General features: G+C 52.4%; 2 protein-coding genes across 2 annotated transcripts; both read right to left on the bottom strand.

Moving 5' to 3' along the window:
• Positions 1-5,845: 5,845 nt before the first annotated feature.
• Positions 5,846-11,367, bottom strand: Cops9 (COP9 signalosome subunit 9). Its single transcript, XM_059278150.1, has 3 exons — positions 10,633-11,367; positions 8,863-8,935; positions 5,846-6,094 (listed from the first exon to the last, which is right to left on the bottom strand). Exons 1-3 carry the CDS (start codon positions 10,693-10,695, stop codon positions 6,057-6,059), a joined length of 174 nt encoding a protein of 57 aa, XP_059134133.1. The 5' UTR covers positions 10,696-11,367; the 3' UTR covers positions 5,846-6,056.
• Positions 11,368-13,240: 1,873 nt separating this feature from the next.
• Otos (otospiralin) lies at positions 13,241-14,177 on the bottom strand. Its single transcript, XM_059277962.1, has 3 exons — positions 14,120-14,177; positions 13,956-13,982; positions 13,241-13,425 (listed from the first exon to the last, which is right to left on the bottom strand). Exons 1-3 carry the CDS (start codon positions 14,175-14,177, stop codon positions 13,241-13,243), a joined length of 270 nt encoding a protein of 89 aa, XP_059133945.1.
• Positions 14,178-27,470: the final 13,293 nt, after the last annotated feature.

A 27,470-nucleotide genomic window follows, 5' to 3' on the forward strand; every position in this document is an offset into this window, starting at 1 on the left:
CTGAGGCAGAGAGACACTGCCAGCCACCGCCGTGACAAGCAGCATGTGAAGATGCTGGTAAGCCACGAGCCACGTGGCAAGGTATAGATTTATAGAAATGGATTAATTTAAGATATAAGAACAGTTAGCAAGAAGCCTGCCACGGCCATACAGTTTGTAAGCAATATAAGTCTCTGTGTTTACTTGGGTCTGAGCGGCTGTGGGATTGGCGGGTGACAGAGATTTGTCCTGACTGTGGGCCAGGCAGGAAAACTCCAGCTACAGGCTAGAGATAATAACTCCAAGTAAATATTTAGTTCAAGCACATCTGTCGAAAGGCTGTTGAATTTCCTTAATGCCTTCATTAAAAGCCACCTAACCCAGCCTGGGCTTGTTCAGGGATCTGTATTTATGCTGCGGTGTGCACCTTGGGAAAAATCTCTGTAGTGCATGCAATATTCCTCTTTTCTCTTGGGGAAATACCTACATGTGGACTTTGGGGGAAAGCATTCTGCACATCATATAATTTAGGAAACTGAAGCAAACTGAAGCTTTTCGATGTGATCACATCACATGGAACTCCTACTAGCTGTGGAAGTTCAAGGGTGACTCCATCATTGTGATGATATTTGGTGCCATCTTTTAAACTTCACACTTAGGTTGTTGAAATCAATGTGGACTAGATCTTCACTGTCCATTTAATTTGCATTTTGATGGTGGCTGATGGGGCTGGGCATCACATAGGAGCTCTCTGAACATTTATATGGAGTTACAAATATAAATGAGTTATACACAAAACATCTTTTGCCACTTTTTCATTAGCTTGGACATGCTTACTCTTGGTTTATAGTTTCTGACATAGGCAAACTGTTCTTGGCAAAACATGTCAGATGTGCGAACTGTGAACATCTCCTCAGAGTCTTAGCTTGTCCATTTCCTCAAGAGTATATAGCTGAACAGAAATTGTCAGTGTCTTGAAGTCAGTATTGCAGTCATCCCCCTCAGTGAAGACAACAGAGCACAGGTAGAGGAGACAGATGCCCTGCCTCAGGTCGCTAAGATAAGACCCAGAGTCTCTTACAGAGATGGAATTGCAGACAAAGACAGTCTATCCTGCTGCTCACCTCAGCACTAGACTGGGTGCCCATCCTACCCTCTGAGCTCCGGCTGCCCATCTGCAAACTGAGCCCACTGTGCCCTTCCTCAGAATGTTCTGAGGATAAATGCTAGGCTCCACACTGGCTTGCAATGAGTGACATCTTCTGGAACCATGTTTATCAGTAAGATGTCAAATAAATAAATCTATAATTACCCTAAATGTTACTTGTGGTGGGTCTTGTGGTTGTCCTGCCTCAGCAAGAGTTCTTTCAGGCTTTTCCAACATTTATGCAACTGCACTGGGTACAATTGGGGACACAAGGCTGAGCTTCCCAGGTCACAGTATAAATTAAGTCTCAGCAAAATAAAAACTGAAGTGAAAATAGACAAAAGCAAACACTAAGCAAACAAAACACCCAACCAGAGACTGCTGACCAGAACAAACATCCCAGGTCCTGCATGCAAAAAGCTCCAACCTGCGGACCTGCAGTTTAGAAGTCCACTTCTGCATTGCCACAATGTAAGCAGAGCAGACAGCCCTGAGTACAGGGAGACTGCAGGAGAGCCTGGTGCACCTGCTCTTTAGAGGAACTCCTCCCTCTGTAGGTCCCTTCCAGAGCAATACCCAGGTCATCCAGATAAAACTGGCTAGGGAAGAGGACTCGCATGCTTGCAGACCAAATGTACCTCAAGTCCCAGTGAGGGCCAAGCCATGAAGTCACTCACTCTTTCACAGCACACACCAGCTAATAGACCTTGTCCCTGGTGCTCAACCTTCCTTTTTATTTTAGCTATAGATAAACTAAAGAAAATGGAGTAAGACCCCAGCCTGGGCGCCAGCCTCTACCTAGGACGGCCCACCTCGGGTGGCCACACACCTTGGCTTTCCATCCTCCTCCCTCCCTCTAGACTAAGCACCTTCTCCTAAGGCTCCATCTAGGGGGTGCCACACTGTCCCTGCTCTCTGAGCTCCAGCTCTCACGCCTGATGTGCACATGCTTCCTCATAGGGCTGAAAGCATGACCTTTTAGGAACATTAGTATACACATACACATATAATCACACGTGTAGGTGTTTGTCCATAGATTAACACGGGCTGTACAGGTAATAAGTTTTGTATACATATATGCATCATATATACTCACCCAAAAAATATATACCTTTACTCACAGTGTACATTTTTTTGGTACATGTAAACAGGTAAAAATGTCACTTAATGCCACTCTGTATCTCACCTTTCCCACCCATAGGCCCTGAGGAGTCCCCTCTGTGATAAGGTAAGAAGTCTAGCTCACTGTTCAGTGAGTGCAGGATGGTACATATCACCTCCCCAGCAGCTGAGCATCCATTGTGGACCCACAATTTCGTTAGTGAAAACTCTGGAAGAAATGTCCGTTTACTGCACTGCTGTGTCAACGGCACACGCACCTTTGGTGTCCATCACTGTTGCCACAGGGCTGCCACACAGACCAACAGAAGACACTTGTCTCAGCATGGGGGAAGGATGTGTCCACTGCTGCTGTTATGTGGGACGCTCTGTGCATGCCTGTCAGGTATCCGCTCTAGGTTGGCTTTCCGTATCACTTTTATCTGGATAATCTGGCCACTGTGGTAAGGAAACTAGAGTGTCTTGCCATTATAGTGTTGTCCTATGTGCAGATGCTGGGTGCAGATTCGTGACATCAACCCCACCCCCACCCCTTCACCACCAACGGATAGGGTTTCATCTTCTCAGAACATTTACATCTTACCAGCTGTTTCTGAAGATTTACCATATGGACAGGCTGTTCTACTAACTCCTTTTTACTGTTTTCTGTGCCATTTCTAAGTCCACTTTTCTAAAGAATATTGCACTTTGGCTCTGTGACTTGCTTCAAGAGTGACTTCCAAACCAACCATCACCTGGCCTTGCTGATGGCCTCTGAGGAGAGAGGACACAGTATGGGGCCTGGCACCTTAGAATCCTGGACAACCGGGCCAAACGGCAAGTCAGTGTCCACCGGAAGGCCAGGAATCCACGGGGCTCAGGAGTTTACAGGAAAGCCAAGGGTAAGCAGAATTCTTGCAACCCATAATGTGTTAAAAACAGCTATTACACGGTACCTGGCTGCCATGTGCGGGACGCTGCTGAATGTTACCTGAGTAATTGGCTGACTCTCCTTGTAGGCACAGGAAGATGGAATTGCTACCTTAGAGCTCAGGAGACAGGCCAGCCTCAGACCACGGGGACAGTTGGGCTCTGACCCAAGCATTGAGCTCCAGGACCCTGGTAACCAGGCCCTCTCTCACACACACATCCTGGCCCAGGCAGCACACTGCAGGTGTGTTTAGGTCCTTGTCCTCTTTAGGTTGGTGTCAGGCTGTCCCTGTTTGCACATTCTCCAATTCCAAGGTCAGCTGTCTGCTTTTTGTGCTCCCCCCCCACACACACACACCCAGGAAACCCAGCCCCGAAAGTATGAGGAGGCACAGCCTTTGGGAGGTGACTTAAGTTGAGCCACCACAGATGGACTCAGGGCTCTTGCTGGGACAAGGCTTGGCATCTCTCTCCTCCTTAGGACCTAGGACATGGTCTGCAAATCCCATGCACATCAGGCATGCTGTTGTGTGGTTACAGTGAGCAGACATTTGCTGAGAACCTACCGTATGTCAGAAGGTTGGCCTGACGCTGGGGACAAGGTCATCCCTCACACAGTGACTGTTGCTAGACTTCCCTGCTGCCAACCTTGAGGTGACAAGCCACCTGACTGCACACATCATTGACTCTCCTCAAAAGTCACCTAGCAGCCGTTAGAACTGTATTCTGGTTCATCAGGGAACCATTATTCAGAACCTATGGTGTAGCTGGGACAATTCAATGCTGTCCAAAAATCTACACTAGCTGATCCAGGGCTGGATACTTCTGAAAGGCCTGTGGTGCCTCATAATCGCTGAAGCAGGAAGCTCAGTTGACCCTGGCTGGTACCCCACCTGGGGCCTGTAGGTCACGGTGGATAAAGGACAACACAAAGCTTTGGCCACTGGAGGGACAAGGGGCCTTTTGAGACTTTCTCAGCATCTCTTCCGGCTCCCAGCAGTAATCACAGCAGTGGAATTTCTAAACCAGTGAGGGCCCTCTTCTAAAAGTACGGCTATGTTAGCAGAGCGACTGGTTCAGCTTCAGTTTGCCACAAACTTGGATGCTTGCTGGACGGGGTGACACATACCTTTAGTGCCAGTGCTCGGGATGCAGATCTCTGTGAGTTTGAGGCCAGCCAGGTCTACACAGCAAGTTCCACGACAGGCGGGCATGCATAGTGAAACCTGTCTCAGAAACAAAACAACACAAACTCCGAGGTCCGTCTCCTCCCTAGCGCTTTCCCACATCTTGGTAACACACCTAAGTGTCTTCGCGCTCACATGGCTGGTGTTGATCCTGGGGCAGTGTCCACAGGGGGATGGAAGCTTTTACCCACCCCAGCAGCAAACCTGAAGCAGGAAGGAAGCACTCCCTCCAAAGTCCTTCCCTGTGGCAGACAGACTGAGACACCAAACACGGCTTCTCTACTGCTGTCTCAAAGGACATGCGACCCACACAGGACTCCCCTAGCACCCTCCCTCAGAGGCTGAACAAGGACCACAAAATTCTTGGTTAACAGAAAACATTCTCCAAATAAATCATGGCTGCTCCCCTGCCCTGGCTAAGAAAAGGCCCTCTCATGGAATGTTGGCATTTCCATCTCCCATAGCAGAAGCATGGCCACTGTTGGCTGTGAGATTGTGTGAGACCTGACAGAACGTAGACCAATCGAAATGTCCCCAAGTGTTCCTAATGAGGCACAAGCTCCATGAAGGTGTGTCACTGGAAAGAGCAGGTGCCAACAGCAGGCAGAAGCTGAAGTTCCTTTCCCCTGGAGTTGACCCTGACAGGTCAGAGAGGAGGGAGCTCCCTCCTCTCCTCAGCACTGAAGGAGCGGCAGGGCGTCTGTGAAGGGAAAGGTGGACACCACAGAGCATGCACAGGCTCACATGTGTAGATCACTACCCTGATGCAGCTTGGACTACACTAGTCTGAACTAAGGCCAGAAGGCAGTCCTCTGGGGTTCCTAGCTCTGGTCTCTTGGCCACGCCGTGTCCTTACAAGGTTCTCTGCACATGTGAGTGGTTACTACACAGCTCTCTTTACTTTACCTGAGGTCTTTCCTACATGCTGAAGACTGGGGATCCCCAAACCAGGAAGCACCTCAGACACCAGCATCCTTGTCTGCCAAGGACACTAGGGCACTGGCAACTCCTGCTCTGAAAGTGTAAACAGTGGAACCTGGTAAAGGCCTCCTCAAGACTTCACTGTGACACTGATACGAAATAGTAATCTTAACTGTCTCAGCCATTTGTGACCTTGGCTAGTAAGTCTTTTAAAACTGTCCCCCACAGCCTCTGTATCCTCCTTCGGGAAGAACCAGTCAGCATTTCTCATGGAGATGGCACCTCCTTAAAATCACCACTCTAGGCATCCCGAATCTTTCCACCTGGGGTTCTGCAATAGGAGCAGCTCTGAGAAGGAGCTGAAGAAAAATGTGTGCGCAGGGGTCTCCATCCACAGGGCAAGGGCAGCTTTAGACAGGTCTTCAAAGTGCTCTGGCAGGCATCTGCACAGCCTGCACAGCCCATGCTGGCCCAGACAGTGCATCCCCAGTCGCTGCACATGGAAAGCAGCAGCATGGTGTGTTTGCACAAGGGGAGGAGGAGACTGCGACACTCATCCACAAGTCAGGAATTACAATTACCCTGCGTGTCATGGTACTGTTTTTAATTTACGTAAGAACGAGGGGCTAGCATTCTCAGAGACAGCAGCGCTCAGCTGGTTCAGACAGTCCCCCTCCTTTGGCTGACCAGGTCCTGACTTCTAGTGATCTCTGCAAGGTCTCTATGATCATCCGATCCTGTCCTGAGAAATTCGAGACACATCACAAATGTGGAGCATATACGACTGGACAGCTTCACTGGACATCATCATCATCAAAGAGATCTTCAAAATCTACGAAAAAAAAAAAAAAAAACCCGCATTAACAAGTACCGAACAAGCAAGAGAGGACACTGCTTCAAAATGAATTTGACAACAGCTGGAAAGGCAGAGGAAGTGGTAGACAGCAGAGGACTCCCCAAGAAGGCTCTCAACTTTATCCAGCCAGGGGGAGCAGATGGAACTCTGGAGGATAGTACCGTCTACAGTATATTCTTAATTGGTGTGGGATGTCTTACTGTATGCTGTGAATATGTGTTGCTACTATTGGTTAATAAATAAGCTGCTTTGGCCTATGGCAAGGCAGAACAGAGCCAGGCGGGGAATCCAAGAGAGAGACAGGGAGGAGAAAGGCGGGGTCAGAGCAGACACCGCCAAGAGAAGCAAGATGTGAGAGAACAGGTAATGCCATGAAGCCACGTGGCAAAACATAGATTAATAGGAGTGGGTTGAGTTAAGTTGTAAGAGCTGGTTAATAATAAGCCTGAGCCTGTGGGATGTCTTTCTATACGCTATGAGTATGTGTTGCTACCACTGGTTAATAAATAAGCTGCTTTGGCCTATGGCAAGGCAGCTTAGAGGCAGGCGGGAAATCCAAGCAGAGATACCAGGAGGAGAAAGGCAGGGTTGGAGGAGACGCTGAGCGCTGCTGGGGGAGCAAGATGTAATGGAACACAGGGAAAGCCATGAAGCCACGTGGAAAAACATAGATTAATAGAAAAGGGTTAATTTAAGATCAAAGAGCTAGCTAGAAAGAAGCCTGAGCCATAGACCAAACAGTTTGTAATTAATATTAAGCCTCTGAGTGATTATTTTATAAGCTGCTGTGGGCCGGGCGGGGCACAGGAAATCTTCCGGCTACAATTAATCACGTTTTAATTTAGAAGGCATTTTTACTAAAGCACACGGGGTGCTGTGGACACATGCACAGCCACATTGCAGGGTGGAGGCCATCCCTGTGTGAGGACACCAGCAGTGCCGTCCCTGCACTGGGAGAGTAGAGTGTACAGAGTTTGTCTCCTGGGCGGCCAGAGCTGACGGGCAGGCAGGAAGCCTCCTGTCTCCCCACACTAGGCCTTTCTGGGCAAAGGCCATGTCCACAGTGCAGCTCTGGCCATGCAGGATGCTCCACTCTCCCGCCTCCTGACCTCGGCATCACCTGTCTCTCTGGGTGGTTACTGCCCTGACACCACTCCTGTCACCAGAGACGCTGCCCTATGATAGTGCTCTTCACACAACACTGCCCAGCCTGCCAGGGCCCTCATCTGCCTGTCTGCAGCCTGTGTAGATCTCCACTATTTATAAACCACAGGAAGGGAAGAGAGAGTCAGATCCAGTTAGGACCCATGTCCACCGGACAACAGCTCCAAAGCCCATCTGTCTAAGGAGCCAAAAGTCTCAAAGGCCTCCCACAATAAACAGCTTCCTGAGCACCGGGGTTTGGCACGAACTGTGGAACAGCACACACTCTCCTGAGCTCAGGCACTGAGTAGGCAGGAGCAGAGACAGGGACCCTTTCTATTCCTTCCCTGTCCAGCATGGTCACTGGGAGCTGGGTGTCTGTTGCCCAGGGTACCAGGTGCTCCCTAACAGTGCAGGCCAGGCCACCTGTTGCCTATAGGATCGCACGCAGTGACCACGGTGACAGCTGGTCCCTCAAGGACCGTGAGCTGACCCAGATGAATGGGACTCTGAAGGAGTCCTGTTTCAACACTACGAGCCCTTCAGGTGGCACACCCCACAGAGCCAGGAGCCTCCCAGGGGCCCACAAGGCTGCGCTGGGAAGCAGTCCTGCTCCATCTACTCCTTGAAGAGAATTTAGAGAAATGTCTTTGAAGGCTCCAGTGTTACATGTGTTGCCCCCCCCCCCGTCACCCTCAGCCCCTTCTAACACCAATTGGAGAGAAGCAATGTCCCCAGGGAGGAATGCACCATCTGACAGATGGCTTCCCCACTCAAGCAGCAGCCACCTGCCAGTGAGCCCCCAAACCCATCTGGACTCAGGACTTCAGGACCCTAGTAAGCTAGAAACCAACATGGCAGGATGAGTCACGGGTCTTTGGAAAGCCATGCACCACAGAGCTAAGGTGGGATGAAAGGGGAGAAAAACACTCCTACCCCCCAATAGGAAACTGAGTCTAAACTTCCATATGCCACTTGAACCTAAGTAAGGGTTAACTAGTAGGAATGAATCCCTCAGAAATCAGAAGCCAAGACGTACGTGCCCTGTCACATGCCTGGAGACTTTACAGTCGGCTTTCACTGTTTCTTTGGTAAAATATTCTAACCAAGAAAGCTCTGAGCGATGAGACAGAAGTACGCCCTCTGTCCTGACTTCAGACACAGGCTGAACTCAAGTACAGCACAGCTGTCCCTCTACAAAACCAGCAGAGGACATGAGAATCCAGGTGGGCAAACAGGTGTGACCCAGGAAAGATTAGACACAAACCACCAATAGGACAGAGCAGAGGGAAGGTCCCTATGCCCAGGTCTGGGATCCAGGCCATAAGCAATGTGTCCATTTGCATATGCTATCCATACCAGTGCTCAAACTCAACCTTGGGTAGTGAGCTGGGCAGGGATTTATTTCATGTTTTTCCCCTCAAATAGGGCTGACAGCCAGAGCTAACAGCCAGGTGACCACTCCATAAACTTGGCACAGGACTGAGAAGGGCATAAGCTCTGGGTTACACTATTCCACGATCCAAATTATCCATGACACAAAGCTGCCTACGGCAGAGGAAATTCAGATTAAGCCTGGCACCCAATCCTGGCACACTCACCATTAAAAAAGTCCGCATGAACTGCCTTTTCATTAGCTGCCAAGTCCATCAGGAGGCCGGTGCTCCCTCCAGCCTGGAGAATGAAAGGTGAGGTCCTTCATGTGTTTGTTTTCTAAAAGCAGGTGGTAGGTCCATTACCATATCCATCCTACTCCCTGGGACAGAACACTGGTGACAGGAAGAATGCTCAAGTTGGAGCCAGAATTTTCCAGACAAAGGGAGTAGTGTGAATGAGGAAGCCAAGCAAATTATTTTAGAGGTCTCTCAAGGTCCCGAGGTCCTTGAGTCCTCCTTGGCATTGCCCTGTGTAGGACTCTCTTGCTGGGGTCTTCAGCCCCCTCCTGGACCATGGCACAGGCCACAGAAGTGCAGCAGCAAGTCTGCTGACTGAGAACACAGCCCTTCCCCTTGGGAAGCTGACCATCCCAGCACTGAGGTCTGGGATGCTGGTCTCAGAGGACCCTCCAGGGCGGCCACCATATGGTGGTGGTCAAATTGGGCCTCACCCAATCTGTGAGATATGATGCTCTTGGGACTCTGTGCCATTTAGTTACCCGGAAGACAGGAGCAGAGACCTCAGGCAGCAGCGCCCTGGACAGCTGGCCCAGGCCCCTTTCTGCCTGGGCCCTAACGCCCCAAGGCTGCATGCTCAACCCTCTCCTGGTTCTCAAACGGCTGAACACCTCTGCTGTTCCCTTTCAAATCTGCTCTCTGGACTCTCTGCCTCCCTCCCCAACCCCATCACCACAGTAAGCCATACAGACTCTGCCTCTGAAATCCTGACCAAGCTCCCCCTACCTTCACTGCCTCATTCAGAACCTCTTCCAGTCTTAATCCTTCCTGTTTCCATTTCTCTACTGTCTCCCTACACATCCAAACTCCAGAGCCTCCAAAGGACCAACCTCCACAGGAAGTCGGCCTGTGTCTCCTCACTATGAAGCCCTCACACCACCTGCTCCAGTACTGAGGAGCTTGGGGCTGGACACAACGGCCTCAACACTGGATCACAGAGCCCATACACTCATTCTGCAGGCTCCATGATGCGGCCCTGCCTGTTCCCCTTCCTCCATGCCCAACTACATGGCATTCCCTTCCTTTTGTGGGCCAGGGAACATCACTCTTCCCGAGCTCTGCTCCGATGGCTCTTTTCCTCCATGTCTACATGACAACAGGACATATCCTTCACCATTTGACTCAAGGGAAGCTCCTCTTTTGAGCCTCAACTGCGCCAACCAAAATCCCATGGGTACTTCTGTAGGACACCCCACCCCCTACCCTTGCTATTATTACACTTCGGTTTTGCAATCCGCCTCTTCTGGCCATACCTGACCTCTCTTAAGGACAGGGCTGCATCTGAGCATCTCTCTACTCGCTGAGCTTTGAGGGGAGCAAGAGGCTACAAGAGCCGGCCACCTCACTGGAACACCTGTTGCAGATTAAAATCGCTCTGTGACCATGTTGGAGACCTAAGGCATAAGACCGCTCCAAAACTGTGTGTCTACACGAATTCACCGAGTCCCAGCGCAATGCACACAAATGCCACACATCGCCTCTTGCCCTTGCCCCCAGGGCTTGGTGCTGGCGGCCAGTCAGTCCATAGGCCTCGCTTGGGATTTCTCTCCCTTTGTCAGGACCACCAACACGGACTCCGGCCCTGCGACCGTCGCCACCGGCCTGCAGCTTTTGGATCCCCAAGGGCGTGGGCTCCCGCGCGTGTTTGCGGGCCGTGCTCCCGCCCCCGCGCCCCGCTCCGCGCTGCCGCAGCCCCACCTCATCCAGGTCCACGTAGGGCCCCGCGCCCTCGGGGAACATCTCATCCACGGCCGGCTTCATCTCGGGGCTGCGGCGTTGCGCTCACTTCCGGCCAGCCTCATCCACTTCCGGCGTGCCTCCGAACAGGTCTAGACGCGGGAGGACCGCGACTCGGTGGTGGCCCGCCGACCGGGCTCCTGGGCATCTGAGCTTTCTCCCTCGGAGGAGGCTAGGGCGGCGATGACCGGTTAAAGGGCCTGCAGCACCCCACGAGCACGAGTAGTTGGCGGAGAAAGGAGACTGTCCGTGTCCCAGAAGGGATGCAGTTCAAAACCGCCAGAATGGCTACTATACAGATACCGCAGGCGGTAATGCGGTAGCGAGAAGGTGGGGGTAATTGGACCCCCAGGCGCTGCTAGGAGTAGCAGACATCCAAAAGTTGTGCACAGTGGCCGTGACCCGGAATCCCAGCCTGGGTTCACTCGGCAATCGCTCAGGATCACCTCAGTCAAGTGGAGGAAGCAGCCCAGTACCCACCGATGCATGTGCGCAGACAAAACCAAAACAGGCGTTATCCACGCGGTGGGATGGTGTGGAGTCTTACCTAAGAAGGGATTTCTAACCCATGGGCATGGGCGAGCCTCGAAGATGCTGTTACGTGAAATAAAACAAACGCTGTGCCCCCACTCTTATGAGATCCCTAGGGCAGCGAAACTCCTAGAAGTGCCGCAGTGCAGTGGCTTGGGGGTGGCCGATGTTGAGGGGTGTCCGTTATATCAGTGGTGTGTTCACTGAGAGGTGTTTCATTTTAGGGTGCTATATTGTATTGTACCATGGTTTTTAAAGAATGAATGAAAAAGAGACGAGGAAGGGATGGAGGGAGGTCCATTGGGAGAGAAAGCCTGAGATGCTCTGACAGTCTAGACTATTCTAGTGAGGCTCCTGGATGTGCCCCTAGGACCCTCTGTGCGCCTCCTTCTAAGATCTAGGGGTTTATTTATTTATTTATTTATTTTATTTTATGTGCATTGGTGTTTCGCCATGGATGTTGGGTCCTCTGGAACTGGAGTTGCAGACGGGTGTGAGCTGCTATGTGGGTGCTGGGAATTGAACCTGGGTCCTCTGGAAGAGCAGTCAGTGTTCTTAACCATTGAGCCATCTCTCCAGCCCCAAGATCTAGGTAGGTTTAATAAACATCCCTGTGAAGTCAATGTAGCAAGAAGCCAGAAACCAACTGATATCTGCCAGCCCTCCATGTCTGATATAAGGCTCATCACCCTCCACTATCCCCAGATGGTGTCCTCCGACCCTTCCGTCAGCAAAACCCCTGTTACTCCTGAGTCATTTCCCATCTACCTCCCCCCCACCCCACCCCCACTCCTTGACTGTCAATCAGTCCCTGTTTGCTAACGTTGTTGAGCCAAGTCTCTCCATGCAGTACAAGGCTATGGCTCTTGTACCTGTCACAATGGCTTTGGATGGCCTCCCTTATTCTGATTTTACAGTGTTCAGGGACCGTTTCATTTTGTTGTGGTTGCTTGTTTGTTTTGTTTTGTTTTGTTTTTGTTTTTCCTGTAACAACTCTGAGAAGTCAAGCGCTCAGGGTCCGGGCTGCTAGAGTGAGCATGGGGGTCAAGGGAGAAGACGGCTCCAGGGAAACCGTCCTAGCCAAGATACAACGGGAACTGTGGCCTGGGCGGTCATTGTGTGCCCCACCCCCACCCCCCAGCCTAAGTGCAGGATCTGGGAGAAGTAAGCAATGACTGGAGAGCCTCAGATGCCAGGTCAGTGTTGTCCTGAGATGCCCAAGTGAAGGTCACAGCAAGGACGCTGAGACAGGCTGGCAGTCAAGAGGAGCTTGGTATTCAGTTTCTCTCCCAACTAGTGTGAGGGGGCATTAACCAGTGTGTTCTTGGCTTGTATGCCGGGGAAGCTCACCAATTGTACATCGGCTGCACCTGAACTATGTTACACTGTCTGCACATCCTCCCACACCCACAGGGCTACCCAGGGTGGCCATCCCCTTCCCCCAGCAGCCTCAACCTGGAATCTTTCCCTCAAAGACTGAGTGTGGGCTATGATTCTCCCTCACGGACAGGGATATGACTTCTTGATTCCTGCTTCTCCCAGGAATATGCTTTGTACTAAGCATGGGTGCCTGGCCCCAATGTGACTGCTGTTCATAGGCAGCCAAGGGGAGGAGCTGCCTGGGATGCTGTCTGGCTTGCCTAACTAGGCACGTGGCTTTGACAAGTCAGGCTGTACCGGTGTCTTTGTTTCAGGTTCCTCACCTACAATCTAGGGCCACTGCAGCCCACGCCCGGGTCACTATGAGGGTAGAATGACAAGGTGATACCTAAGGGTGCAAGACCTGATTGACACTCGTATGAATAGAAACCATGCCTGTTTTTATTAAAGACGTGCTCAGTACTCATCAGAATAAAGCCCAGCAAATTCACAGAGTGATATAGCACATATCGGCTCCTTGAAAGAAACCCACCGGGGTGTTATGCATCTTCATGGGGAGTTTATTGAGCACGAGTCCCATCCCTTGCCCATCACTGTGTCTTTAGACCACCTTAGGCCCCAGCCAGTGCAGCCAGGCAGGCAGCAGACTGGACACTGCTCAGTCCTCCTGGTAGGGGACATGGAAGCCCAGGGTGCTCCCCAGAGGGAAGTGGGCAAAGAAGGTTCTGGCCATGTCCTCAATCTGTGGGTAGGCACCCTGGGTCTGGAAATATTGCACGTAGTTCCAGAAGTCAGAGGTGGAGAAAGGCCAGTAGGGCATGGCTGGTGGCTGAGTGTACGGGTCTGAAAGACACGGGGAAGCACCTCAGGGCCTGTCCATCATCCCTGGAAGAACACCCCCTCTACAGCCAGGGCACATGGATGGTGTCCCCCATGGGGAGATGCTCGGCAGGGAGGCAGCTGGGTGATGGACGAGGGGCTCAGGCATCATGCCGGATGAGGCTTCAGAGAACACAGCACCCTTGTTCTAGGGCACAGGACAGGCCACCTTGCTGGGACTGGGCTGAGTTGGGACTCCTGAGAGAACCCAGGGTCTGAGCCCAGGCTGAGGGTGGGACCCTGAGGGCTCATCCATCTCCCTTCTGTCTCGGTGCTCCCACATGACAGAAGACAAGGCCGACCTGATGCTGTCCTGGATCCCTCAGCATGCACAGCTCCCTGCTGGCAACGGCATCTACATTGTCATACTCCCAGGAGAGCTGGGGCTCCCGCTCTTCTGTGTCTGCTGGGGATAAGCAACCTCTGCTCCCCACCCACCTGCCTGTACCAGTAACTTATGCCAGCGAAAGGAAAGACATCGAAAAAAAATGTACCTGCTTCCTCGGGCATCGGCTTGGCTCCTGCAAAAGAAAAGGAGAGCCATCACCCAGGGTAACCCTCCATTAACCACTGCAGACCTCAGCAAGGGCAGTGTGGAGGAGAGACATGGAGAGGCAGGGAAGCTATGGCTCCGTCCAGGCCCAGAGTGGCCCCTCACCTGCAGGAATCGCCAGCAGGATGCCAAGGGCCAGCCACCACAGCACGCAGGCTTGCATCCTCACCAAGGTGCACTCAATACACTCAGGACCACCTGCAGCAGGAGGAAGCCAGGGATGCTGCTGCTGCCCCCTAGGACTGGCCCATCCTGCCACCCCAAAGTGGACCACCCTTGGGAGCCCTAGCATCTTCATAGCTACTTCTGTTTCTGATTTCCTAAGCCATTACTCTGAAGTGAAATCTTATTAATTTTGACTATTTAAGAGATGACTCCCCACCCGCACCCCCACCACACACATCAGGTTCACCCTATCTGTAGAGAGAGCAGTCCAAACCCTCCCAGAGGGTACCGTGTTGCTGGTCTACTCCGCCCAATCTGCAGCCTTGTGGGGCAATTGCCAACGCTCAGGCTCCTCTTTATAGGAGGGCTGGGGACAAGGAAGGAAGCACCACCCGCCCAAGCCATCAAACTGAATATTTCATCCCCAGGCAGAGGACTATGGGTCTCTGTTTCCCTGCTGGCTGGAGGGAGGAGCTGGGGGAGCAGCTGGGGGAATTGGATCACAGATCAAATCCATCAGTTTTCAAAGCCGAGTTCAGCATGGGTGCAGCTAATACCCCTCCTCCTCACAAGGAGAGCCATTCTAAATCTGATATAGGAGCTGCTGAGACCCCAGTCCTGTGCTATGGACCCTCTGTGATCCCATGGCCTCCTCAGTAAGCCTGCAGACACTCCCTCACCCAGGACACTGGCAGAGCAGCCAGGACAGGAAGTGTGGAGCCAGGCTGGACCCCTTTCCCCAGACCAGAGCTTTCCTCCAAGCCTCTGCGGTGGGGGGGGGGGGGGACACTGTCCCAGCCAAGGGAATATCAGCAGCTAACAGAGATTCTTTGGCTCAGGCTACTGTGCTTATCCCTTACTAGAACCTGTGCCCACCTGTCCAAGTAAGTGCAGCTCTGTGGCCCCACCCCTGAGGTCTCAACGCTGCTGGACGCAGAGCCTATGTCCAGGTTAATGGTCTCCATTGTGCCCCTGGGGGTCCTAGCACCCTACTGGACACAGGGTCTGTTTCCAGGGTAATGATCTCCATGGTTCCCCAAATCTCGGGACTCTCAAGGATTCTGCTACCCCGTCCTGGAGTTGTGTGGCCCAAGGGTCCCAGATTCATCGTAGTTGTCTCTTAAGTCCTCATCCAAACAATTCATGACTTATACTTTCCCAAGTAGCAGCCTAAATATAACCAGAGACCCAGAGAGGGGTACAGCCCGGTAGTATTGGCATATAGCTACGCAGCAGAGAGCCTCCAGGTTTCATTTCCAGAACCCTGGCCTCTGTGCCACAAGAGGTGAGGCTGCTTTTATGAGCCATTATGTCAGGATCCATGAGCCACCTCCAGGTATATGATTCACAAGGACAGTCAGGGCAGCACAGCTGTGCTCACAGCTGTGATTTACAGCACGGGCACGGACAGCCTGGCGAAGGGAAAGGGGTCTAGTCAGAACCCAAAAGAGCAGACACCCTGAGCCTGAGCATCTGGCCATCAGAGGTCCTCCAGGGTGTGGTAGTCACCTGCCCACCGCTGATGAGCCTGTATCTGAAGACACCTGTGGTAGAAACATGGCATAGAAGGAAATGTGTGGTGCCTTTAAAACTGGTTTGCTAACATAAGACTGAGCTTAGAAAAGTCTGGAGTTAATAAGCAGCGATGGGTCTGGGAGGGGAACCTGGGTGTCTGCTTTCTCCTCCCTTTCTGGGTGTGTCTTTTTCTCAGTTTATTCCTTTTGCATAAGAATACTAAATTAAACAGGCCCACTGTCAGCAGCTCTCTATTACTTATGCTGGCTTACTGAGGTCAGTCGATCTCCCAGGTCTCTCATACCTTCCAGGACACACATCCTTCCCCACATCACATCTCCACTCCCCACACATTTTCACTCTACCTGAGTCTTTCAGGCTCCTTATCTCACTGACCTGGATAGAGACCCTCCCTGGCCCATCTGGAGGGCCACTGCCACTCAGAACACATCTCCATTGCACCTCACCCATCCATCTCTTTCTCTCTCCCTGTTATCCTGCAGATCACTCAAAATACGTTCAAGAGGGACCATTAAAATGGCCCAGCAGGTACAAGTTCTTGATGCTAAACCTGTAGGGCCTGATCTCTGATCTCCGATCTCCCATGTGTGAGGGGCAGGACCAGCTTTTCCATCCTTGTGATTCCAGAGCCAGCTTTCCCACCTGCTACAGGTGGCAAGGGGCAAAGGGGGAGGGCATCTTTCCCTCACCCATGCCACCACATGGCAGATGGGGGGCGGGGCAGGATCAGCTCTCCTGCTCTCAGGCCCTCAGGGCCAGCTCACCCACACCACCACCAACAGGGCCTGCTCTACCAAGTGCTGCAGATCCAAAACTGCAGGATCTCCATGGCAAGGCAGCAACAGGATATCCAAGAGGAGCCCTGAGGAGGGCCTAAGCATCTTATGGAGGGTGTAGCAGAAGCCAGAGGCCTCGAAGCAGACCAATGACTCATTCCAACGAATGAGTAAAGATGTATGGACTAAAGTGTGTACTGTGTGACTCACCGTGTCACACTACAGCTTCCATGCTGTGAGGGTTTTTTGTATGTTTGTTTGTTTTCCTTTTAAATTTTATTTTATTTTGGCACGGGGGAAGGCAGAGGGTGGATATGAAGGGATGGGGAGATGAGTGGGATCAGGATACATGATGTGAAATCCACAAAGAATCAATAAAAAGTAAAAAAAATAAAATAAAAGAGGCAATAACAACAAAAAAATGTTAAATGCCTTCCAAGGGCCTTGTATATTCACATTTGGTGGGAATCCCAAAACAAAGGATCTCATCCTTGAATAACATCTAGGATTCTTCCTAAAATTCAATGCTGTGGACGGGGAGGGATTGTATCCTCAGACACTCCCAAAGGATGGACCCAGGTTTAGTACCATATAGGGTGGGCAAGTTTGAAACCTGCCCAGTGACTGCCCTGAAGCCTGGAAGATATCCAGTGTCTGGGGGACAGTCCCTGCTCCCCTGCCTCACACAGAGCCTCCTGTGGAAACACCTAAGACTTGAGGAGTCTGTCTGCTTCGGGTCAGGAGATGTTTAGGCTACATAAGGCAGTCTTTTTGGACAGAGCGCCCCCCACCCCCTGTTACCTCCCATGGCAGTCAGCTTGGAAGGGCCAGTGATCAGAAGGAATGCCAAAATTGGGTATCATTCGGAGTTATCTGGCGCCCCCTGCTGTCTATCCTGGGACAGTACACATGGCTGTTGGATAGATCCTGAGTCTCACAATTGCCCCAGGCCTGTACTCCAAAGTGCCGGCCCAACCCACCTCTGTTCTCCTGGAAGGCGGAGCCCAGAGTAGCTGGCCTTCAGCTTTGAGCTGTCCCAACTTGGGCACAGACACTTGCTCCTAATTTAAAGTCCCGAGGCCACAGCCCATCCTGTCACTGTGCCTCCTACACTCTCCACCCCACCAAACCGTCAGCCTGGCTTTAATGTGTTCTGAATACTTCCGCGCTGTTTACACAGCCCCACGCTCCCAGGCCTCAGGCTGTAACCGATGCTAGGGTAGTTTCCTGCTTTCTGGACTGCACCTAGTGTTAGTAGGGAGAATAGGAGCTGCTTTCTCAGACTGCCTTCCCCAGCTGGGAACCCCGCTTCCTCGTCTACAGTCTCGGCTTTTCCTTTCATCTCCCAGCCTGTCACTCTGCCCCAATCCTCCATCCAGAAGGTAAATTGTCTTCCTTCTTGTGTGGTGTTATTGGATGGGTACCTGGGTGTTCCCGAGACTGATGGAATAGTGTCTGACTCACGGACAGGGCTGGGGCGTCTCCTGGCTGGACACACAGTCCAGGAGGGTGGTCTTACATCACCTGACTACACAGTGCTGGAACTCAGAAGGCTGCCATTCTGTCCTTTGTCCTTCTAAACACCCACTGGCAAACACGCTTCCCTCAGGAAGTGCTGTCCCTGATCCCACAAAGGGAGGGGACAACCTTCTAATGTCGCCTACATTTGTTCTCACATCTACAGAGTGCTATAGGACTGCAGTTTTAACGGAAGAGCGTAATTAAACATGATACCTTATAAACATCAAAAGGAAGTTGAGTGTTGGGCTGACTTGGAAAAGTCTGCCGAGGTGGGAGTCCCTACCATTGTCGCAGCTGATGTGGGTGTGACAGCTTTAAGAGACAGGAAACAGTGGAAATCTAGAAGGGCCTGCGGTGAGACAGCAGGTCCCAGGCTGTTTGGGGCTCAGAGGAACCCACACGAGGACTTCGAGTTGCATGTTCCCGAGATGGGCTCCAGGGGGCACCATGCTCACAGGGTACTGTGCAGCTGGCCCCCAAGACAGGATTTGTGTCCTTCGCAAAGGATCAAAGCCTCCTTGCGTGTCATAAGACTGACCACTTACAGATCTGCAGCTGAAATGGGCAAGCATGTGATCATCTTATTTTAAAATACCTCCTTCCCTTCTCTGAACTGACCATATAATCTCTGAACAGGTCCCAGGCCAAACCCAGAGCCTCCAGAAACAAAGGGGACCTGACCTGGGTTGGGATGAGATGTGGGGGTCGGGGGGGGGGGTGTGTCCTAGGAATGGCAGGATAGCTGGGAGAAATACAGGATGCATGGTTACATTTAAATTTCAAGCAATCCATGAGTGCTTTCCTAGTGTTAAGTTTTATGTCTCCAACATTTTCAGGGATCTGCTTGTACCTCGAATATTCGAGTTAGCAAAAACTATCTTCCACACATACGCATGCACGGGTATGTACACACTTACAATGCACACAAGCCGGCATCAGTCACTGCTATCCCATAGGGTAGGGGAAGAGCCTGGAGTCAGAAGGCATCTAGAGCAAGGTGGGTGTGGAGCTGCCTGAGGCCTGGGTCCAGAATCATCACTGTACCCCCAAGGCCCCCAAGAGCATCTGGGTTGCTGATGGCCAATGGATCCAGACACCAGCCCAGGCAGAACTGTAGGATCATGCTGAAGCCAAAGATCCAGTCATTGCTGCGGGCTCTGTCCTGAGCAGAGGAAGCTCCAAGGGCCCTAACTGGGGGCTTTGGGATGACCCAAGGTGTTAACTGAGCCCTGGAGCCAGACATCTCACTAGGAAGTTACTTAGTTTGCCGAAACTGAGTAACAGCGGCCAACTGCCTCCCTGAGAGTTGAGTGGGGTTCCCGGCCATGGATGTTTAGCATGTGGGCATCTGTGACCTCCCCCCCCCAACAGAGAGACGGGCCTCACATAACCTGTATGTTTTTGCCCATGGAATTCTTTAGCCTCTGTATTTCTCTGCCTCGTGGGAAAAGATTCCCAGGGACTCAGCAAGGGCTGGTGTTGACTCTGGGCTGAGAAGGATGTGCCTGAGGCGTTTCCTCCAAGGTGGACATGCTGACACAGGTCCGAGGATCTACCACAGACCCCCAGTCGGGGAACGGGTACCTGAGCAGCAGCAGAAGTGGCCACAACCCAGTGCTGTGCAGACCCTTTAGCAGACCTGCCCCTCCCCCACCCCCACCCCAGACTGCTGGAGAGCGCCTATCTGCCTGCCATAACCCAGCCCATCCCCCAGCTCCTCTGAACCAAGTGACTTACCTGCCATGTTTCTAACACAATAGAGAAGGTTAAATGTTTTCTAGGACCTGGCTAAGAATGTCCCCAGGGCTTTGCAGAGTAGTCTACAGGAGTCTCAGAAGCAATCAGGCCCTGTGGAGTGGGCTGTGGGGTGAGGTGTCCCGGGAAGGACCCGAGAGCTCAGAATCTAAGTAGGAATGTAAGTGGATCGATCCTGTTGCTGGGAAAAAGATTTTCCTGTCACCAGGGGTGACATGGACTGATGGGTCATTACCCAGTTGGAGTGCAGAGCATCAGTCTCCAGCCTACAGTTCACTGGCTGTCTCACAGACGTGCCTGGTTACCTCTCCAGGGTCACAGTGGGATCCTTCCTGGGGCTCAGCGCTCCTGGTTCAGGACTCAGCTTTTTACCAACGCCACACCTGCTCTGGGGGGAGGGGGGGTTCCTTTGTGGCTACCTTCAGAGGGGACACTTGATTGAGGGACCCTTTCCTTTCTTAGTCTCCTTTGGGGAAAGGACTGCCAGGCTCAACTCTTCCAGGATGTGACCTTCCGGAGTAGGGCCCTGAGCATCTGACAGCAGAGCCCCGAGAAGGCAGCCAGCACCACCAGACTGCAGATTCGGGCCCTTTGCGTTCTGAGACACCTGTGGAGAGGGCCGGCAAAGAAGAAGGGGAAGCAGACATGCCACGGTGTACTTTGGGGCAGGGAGGGTTTCTCTCCTTAGGAGATATGACCCCAGGCTAAGGGCCAATGGTGTCCACATGACAGGGCAAATATACAGCAGCCAGCCTTGGCCGCATCCTCCTGTGATTAAGATGAGGCCCGCCCAGCAGCAGACTCCAGGACTCTCAGTACCTAAAACTCAGTGGCATTTGGCTGCCTGGGGCTCTGGGCAGGGCCAGGGTTCCAGAGCCACTATGCTGAGCCTCCCGACTGCAAGAAGAGCCCCAGGCTGGGCCAGTTCTCTGTGGCCTGAAATAGATCCATTGTTTGTCCTATTCAACACCACATGAAAGCCGGATTTATGGGAACCAGGGCTCAGCGTGTTTCTCAGCCTGGATGAGGCATCTGGGCAGCGTGGTCAGTCCTGTTGCCCTCGGGGGGGCCCTAGGCTCGGTCTCTGCAGGTCTAGGCTGGAGTTGGCACCCGTCTCCTCCGAGCTTCCTGCTGACCACCCACTGCGTGCCTCTCTGACTTTTTGGCTCTCCTCCCCTGATGCCGGTGGAAACAGAGAGATGAAAGAGCAGGTCTCCAGTCTCGCTCTGGCTGACTGTCCTAGATTTGCGAGCCGTTGATTCATCCAAGAAGCAGGTATGATGAGCCCACAGCACGGGGCATCAGGAGGCTCGCTCTGGGCAGAGCCCGGCTAAGCCAAGAACCATGTCTGAGAATTAAAGGGCTGGTTGTGCTTTGAAGCATGTGCTAAATATGTCTCGGCGGAGGGCCGGGAAGCTCCTGTCCAGCCCATGGCCTTGAAAGCAGAACGCATTTCCCATCTTGCTCCCAGGGAGACATCAGCATCAGCTGCTGGCCCCAGAAGCAGGCTGAGGGGTATGTGCACACTGTAAATGGAGAAATCTTTGTAAAGTGGAAAAAGAGAAATGAAGTCCATTGCCTTCCATGCCCCCTGAATGAATACTCTATGGTATTGACCTGCCTGGACTTCTCCATCACTCTGGGCTGGATCTTCCGTGCATAGCCAGGCTCAATTACAGTCCTTCCCCATAATGGCATTTCTTCCTGGCTGATCTATTTTGCATGTCTGCCAGGTCCATATACTTTCAGGTTCACCCACTCTTCCTGGCAGTGACAGTACCTCACTGCAGTGTCTCGGTGGCTCATGGATCCTCTTGGTGGACAGGTCCTCTGCAGAGGAGTTGCCTTGTACACTGCAGTGTGTCGCTGTCCCTGGCCTCTGGCCCTTGGATGCCAGCAGCTCCCCTCAGTCAGAAACCTAGATACCTCAGATGTTGTCCACACCACTGGGGACACACTGAGGTTGGGAACACCACCCCACCGTATGCACAGTGCACTTCCTTAGCTGTCCCTTGTAGATGGGCACTGGATGTTTCCACTGCTCTGAGCAGGATGCCAAGGACAGCATGAAGTGGGTCATGGGTTCTTGGTTTTCCTTTGTGTGGTTGATTTCCTGAAATGGGATGACTAGGGACAGGAGTCTCACCTTGAACTCATGAGACATAAGACTCTGTGGGAACCCGACTGGTACTCTAAAGAGTCACACAGTATACTCATGAGTCACATGGTTTTGTAAAATTTTAAAACAAAACCAAAATGTCCTGGCAAAACCAAACCTTGGTATTTAAGGGGAACCAGTGAAGCCCATTATCTTCTTAGTATCCTGTCCCATCTTGTCCATTATATGCTAGCACGGACATCTAGGGTGTATGGGATCTTTAGTGTGGATTTGGGGACCTCATTTTCAGGTTTGTGTCCACACCCAGCAGAGCTGGCTCAGAGGGAGCTAGCTTAGGATGGGAGTGAGCCGCCACTGGTCCTGGTTGAGCCCTGTGCTGTGGCATGTGGAGCAGGGTCTGAAGTTACTTCAATTTGCAAAGGCAAGTGATAGCTTAGGATTTCATAGAGTTGGCTAGGAAGGGGCAGGACTATGCACAGGATCTGAGCACTCTGGAAATAGCTGAAAATTAATACAGGGGTCATTAATATGTCCACAAAAGGAAGCTATGTCTGCATGCCATGGGCCAGCACATGACTAGATGTCTTTCACTTCATAAGTGATGGGAAATGAGAGACGTAGAAACGCAGAATCCCTGTTTGGAGACAGCCTCATAACAAGGGAAATGTTCCTCCAAAGGCGAAGGTTGTGTGTGAAAGTTGATAGCTGGTGTCTCCCCACTAGAGTGTCACACCTCTGAGTCACTGATACATCTGGTCCGAACATTCCCAGACTCCAAGGTACATGAAGTTCATAAAGAGCTGTGAGATCCTCAAGTCTTCTTGGAGAGCTCAGAACAAGCTGACAATCGTGGATAATAATAAAAATGTAAACAGTATGCAAACTAGGGACCCTCACCCTGGATGAGACGCCTCCTGTTTTTGTCCCCAGTGCCATGGAGGGGTCTGGAATGGATGCCACTGCGCACCTTCTGAGCCTGTGTTCCTAGATGTGACCCGACATGGCATCTGGAGGGTCTTATGTCTCTATTGTCCCCCTGTGGGACAGGGACAACCACAGGCCTAGATGGTACATCAGTTCAATGACCCCACTCTCCTTCTCACTGTGAGGGAGTCTGGGACACGTGTGTCCTGCAAGAAGTGTTTTGTGTGTGCTAATAGAGTTACCAAAGTGTGTGGCCCCACCGCCAAGCAATTGGTGGTAGTTTTAGGACAGAGTTGACCTCTCCCTGTTAAGTCCCCACAGCCCTGGGGGCAGCGGAGCCTTCTCTCAGGCCGTGAAGATGCTGAGCAGTCATAATTCCTGATGTCCTCCCCCACAGCCCTGCCCCACTGAGAAGCTGCTCCTCTGAGTGCCTCCCGTTTACACCCAAGGGGAACAACACGCCTGGCATGTTCTGCTCAGCCTAGCCAAGCCAGTGGGGAGGCTGACCAGCACAAGATGAGCCTGAGTGGTGACCCTGAGGTCATGGGGAAGTCACTCAGGGCCAGGAGGCCTGAGTCCAGGATCAAATGAGTCTTTGCTCAGGGGTTGAGGGCATGATCCCCAAGAACCTAGCACAGCATACCCCCAAAGGAACCTCTGGAGTTGGAGTGAGCATCACTGGGTGCAGGACCCAGAAGTCCCACCCACCCCCATCCTGGCTCTCAGGCAGGCTTCTGACCTGATCCTCTGAACCTCCACCTGCCGCCCGCTAACTAGTCCCATGCTAGGCCCCACATAGCAGGCTCAAAGCTTGGGGTGCAGGACTTGGACCCCCACTATCCTTGGCTTGTCTCCATACACGCTTCCTGCTGGCTTTGATCTTGCAGGCTCTTTCAGAGTCCTTCTGACAAGCAGTGTCCAGGAAGAAAAGCCACAGGAATGTGGCACAACAGCACTACAAGCTGCCACGCCAGCCCAGGCTATTCCTTCCCGGTCTTTAGCCAGAAAGGCTGAGCTTCCAGCAGAATAACGGAACACAACATGATCAGCACTAACCCACGTGACCGAGACATCTCTGCCGCAAGGAAGCGCTTGTTCCAAAGTGGCCTTGCTTCAGAGTGTGCATAAGCATACATACGTGCACACACACACACATATACACATGCTTATCCACATAGGTGCACATACATGCATTTACCCGCCACACAAGTGCATGCTCCCTATGCTGTATGACTTTTCAAGGAGATCTGGATGTTTTCCTGCCATATTGATCTGCCCATTAGTGATCTTGTGATGTTTACCCATCACTCACCATATGCCCAGATCTGTTTTTAGGAGAAGAAACAAAACAAAAGCTTTGCTGCTCTGTGCAGTGGGACTCAGGTAATGTCCAGCCACAGTCCCCTGCATGAGCAAACCCCACCCAGAAGGAGTCTCTGCTCCCTCAGACTGATGGTCGCGCAACCGGGGCGGGATAGTTAGTTGGAGCGGGCGTTTTCCCCACACAGATACTGAGACTCACTCAGCTTTGGGTCCATGAGTGGATGGATGATCCGGGGTCCCCAGAGCAGAGGATAGAGAAGAGTTGGAATCAAAGTTTGTCTCTAAGTCGTGGAGCAGATTCCAGCTGAGGATCTGACCCTGTCCATGTCGGAGGATCCCATCACCTGCTGAGCGCAGATGATCTGCTGGTATGGTGCCAGGTCCTGGGACCTCAAGCACGTGTGGGAGGTGAGATGTCACAGAACAGGGGGTGAGGAGGGGTCCCAGGTGGTGGGGACCAGGTTCAATGCCATTTGTCATGTTTGCACCCCCAAACAGCCCAGAAACCCACTAACGGCCAAGGCACTGTACTTTGGGTTTTGTCTCTTCCTCCCCCCTTCCCACCCCAAGACTTGATGCCGTGCTTGAGACAGCTCAGGAGAGCATGCTGAGACTTTGCATGCAGCCTCGCCTATGGGTATGCTAGCCTGGGCTCCAAGACAGAGTCGTCATGGAAAGCCTTCTACTGACCTGTGCTGCAGCTGCTGCTGGGCCTGCCCAGCCTGGAAGGGATGAATGAGGCTATCCCAGCCTGGAAGGGGTGAATGAGGCTATCCCAGCCTGGAAGGGGTGAATGAGGCTATCCCAGCCTGGAAGGGGTGAATGAGGCTATCCCAGCCTGGAAGGGGTGAATGAGGCTATCCCAGCCTGGAAGGGGTGAATGTGGTTATCCAAGTTCTCTTCTCGTGGAGGAGCACAGGATGAGACCATGCTCTGAGGCCCAGCATGGGGCCTGCTCCTACCAGAGACTAGCTTGATGCAGAAGAGGTTGGATGGAGGCCCCAGATTTAGGAAAAACTGGGCTGTTGGGGGTAGACACATTTTTCCTAGGAGGGGTGGAAGCTGGGTGGTCTCCTGCAGAGCCCATCGGGGAGTTGGTGTGGGTTTGGGTGGACAGACATAAAATGCTCTGTGTCTTGGCCTGAGTGGCTTACAAGGATAGAGTGAGCAGCACCTTTACCACTTCTCCTCCAGGGAGAAGAAGGGACAGGGAATGAAATGGTCTGTGACCGGCCTCTGAACAAAAGGGCAGAGCGATGTGAAGGTCGGGGTCTTCTCTCCCCAGCAGTCTTCCAGAAGTCTGGTATCTGATACTCATGGCTTTTCTTGGCGCTATTCCTGGGCTCCCAGCAACCTTTGCCAGGTGGAAACCCCGTGTCCATGGCAGGCCCTTGCTCTGGCTTCTGCCTGTGGGGTGGGGATCACCTTTCTTCCTCTCCGTGCTCCCTAATTGGGCCACCCCCACTGTTCAGAACAGCAGGGTGGGTTCCCAGGAGGAGGCACCGAAAGCTCCCGCTCATCACTCATTTGACCATTAGCAAGGTGTCTTTTAGGAAATTGATTTTTGCCCAATTTGTCTCGACTTGATGGTCTGTGTGGTGACTGAAGGGCTCGTTCCTCATGAAGTATGAGGCCAGGCAGCAGTGAGAAACGAGCATGAGAGACAGGCGTCCCCTGTCCCGCATGCCACCGGAGCCTTCATGCCCAGCTCACACCAAGAATTCTGTGCACTTGTTCTAGTGTGAGCCGCTAACGAATCCAGGCTGAGCCTGGCAACGGACAATGGCTGTAAGGGATGAGACTGCAGGGTCCATGAAGGCCCTTGCAGGGTGGAAGCCAAGACCGGAAGGAAACTGGAGGGGGCAGAGTGGTAAAGGTGCTGCAGCAAAGTCACAGACAAGGTCACCAGAATTAGAGACACCAGCTGGAACCTTCTAGACATAGCTTGGAAAGGTATGGTAGAGGCAAGTCTGGGCTTGGAAGATCACAGGTTCCTGAGCCGAGAACCTGCCCTCTTTGTAATCCACAGTAGAAGCCCTAGGGGGCCACGGACACAAAATGATACTGAGGGAAATGGGATGATGAGGTTGTGAGTTTCATGTTACCCCTTGCCTGAACCAGGGTGTCCTGGAGGCCCTGGACAGGAGCAAATGATCAGAGCTAGGTTAAGCATGAGGTGGGAAGACAGTGCTTCCTTGCCGCGACTTGAATTGTGTCCCCCCCCAAAATGACTAACCCCACCCATCAGCACTTCCTGTCCAGTCTCTCTCTGCTCCTTGATCTGCCCAAAGTGACTGACCTCTGCTGCTCCAGCCGTGAACCACTCCTACACCCAGGGTAGACTGCACCCTCAAGTCATGAGCTCGAGTAAATTCTTCTCTCTCAAGTTGCTTCCCGTCCGTGATAAGGACGGTAAACGACACAGGGACATTTGCAAACTTCATGACTCCGATGGGAGTTCAGATGGGAGCCATGTGTCAGCGTCTAGGTCCCAACTCAGTGGCTCCCTGTGGTGAGGTCACTCCATAATTGTTGCTGTTCTAAAAGATCAGGCGTGGAGGACCTATCTGATCTGTGTACCCAGAACTTTTCCTGTAGGCTACATGGTGGGATAAACAGGGCAGCCACCTGCTGGGCAAGGGGTGAAGAGGGACCAGTCTCATAGTGTGGTGGCAGTCCATAACATGCACACAGAGGCAGGCTTTTCTAAATTATCCACAGATAAATGTCCAGAAAGGAGCCAGTGGACGTCATGTTTGGAAGAAATCTTCCAGCCTCCTGTTCCAACATGTCCTTGACAGGCCCTTCTCCCTAAGCCTCAGTGGCCCAGGCTGCTTGTTCCCCATCCCACCATTAGAGAACTTTCTAGCAGGGCCCCCTGAGTTTTCCAGGCTCTGAGGATGGCCCTGGAGCAGAAGTGAGTTAATGGCCGAAGCTCTCTCTCTCTCCCAAGCTGCCACCAGTCTTGACAAATGCAGTCAAGGTGAAATTGCTCTTGTGGCCTGGGGCCAGTGGAGGGTGGAGAGCCATAAATCCCAGGTGGAGACCACTGTAGGAGGGAGGACAGCTCTCTGCTAATGGCACACTCAATCCAGTGGCACGTGTCCCTCCAGCCCCCCATGATTAAGGGGCCTGGGGTGAGAGATCAGTGTCAGGCCCAGTTGGTGATTAATGAAGGGCTGGCCGGCAGGGACCACACATCGGCTTCTCAGACAACTTCACTGGCAAGGATGTCTACCACAGGCTGTGACACCCAGGGGCCAGCGGTGACCTCCTGAGATCTGAAGCCGTTCCCATGCAGGTCTGTCCACAGGGACTCACAGCACAAGGCGGGGCC

The sequence above is a fragment of the Peromyscus eremicus genome, chromosome 13 (genome assembly GCF_949786415.1).
Source record: "Peromyscus eremicus chromosome 13, PerEre_H2_v1, whole genome shotgun sequence".
Classification (NCBI taxonomy): domain Eukaryota; kingdom Metazoa; phylum Chordata; class Mammalia; order Rodentia; family Cricetidae; genus Peromyscus; species Peromyscus eremicus.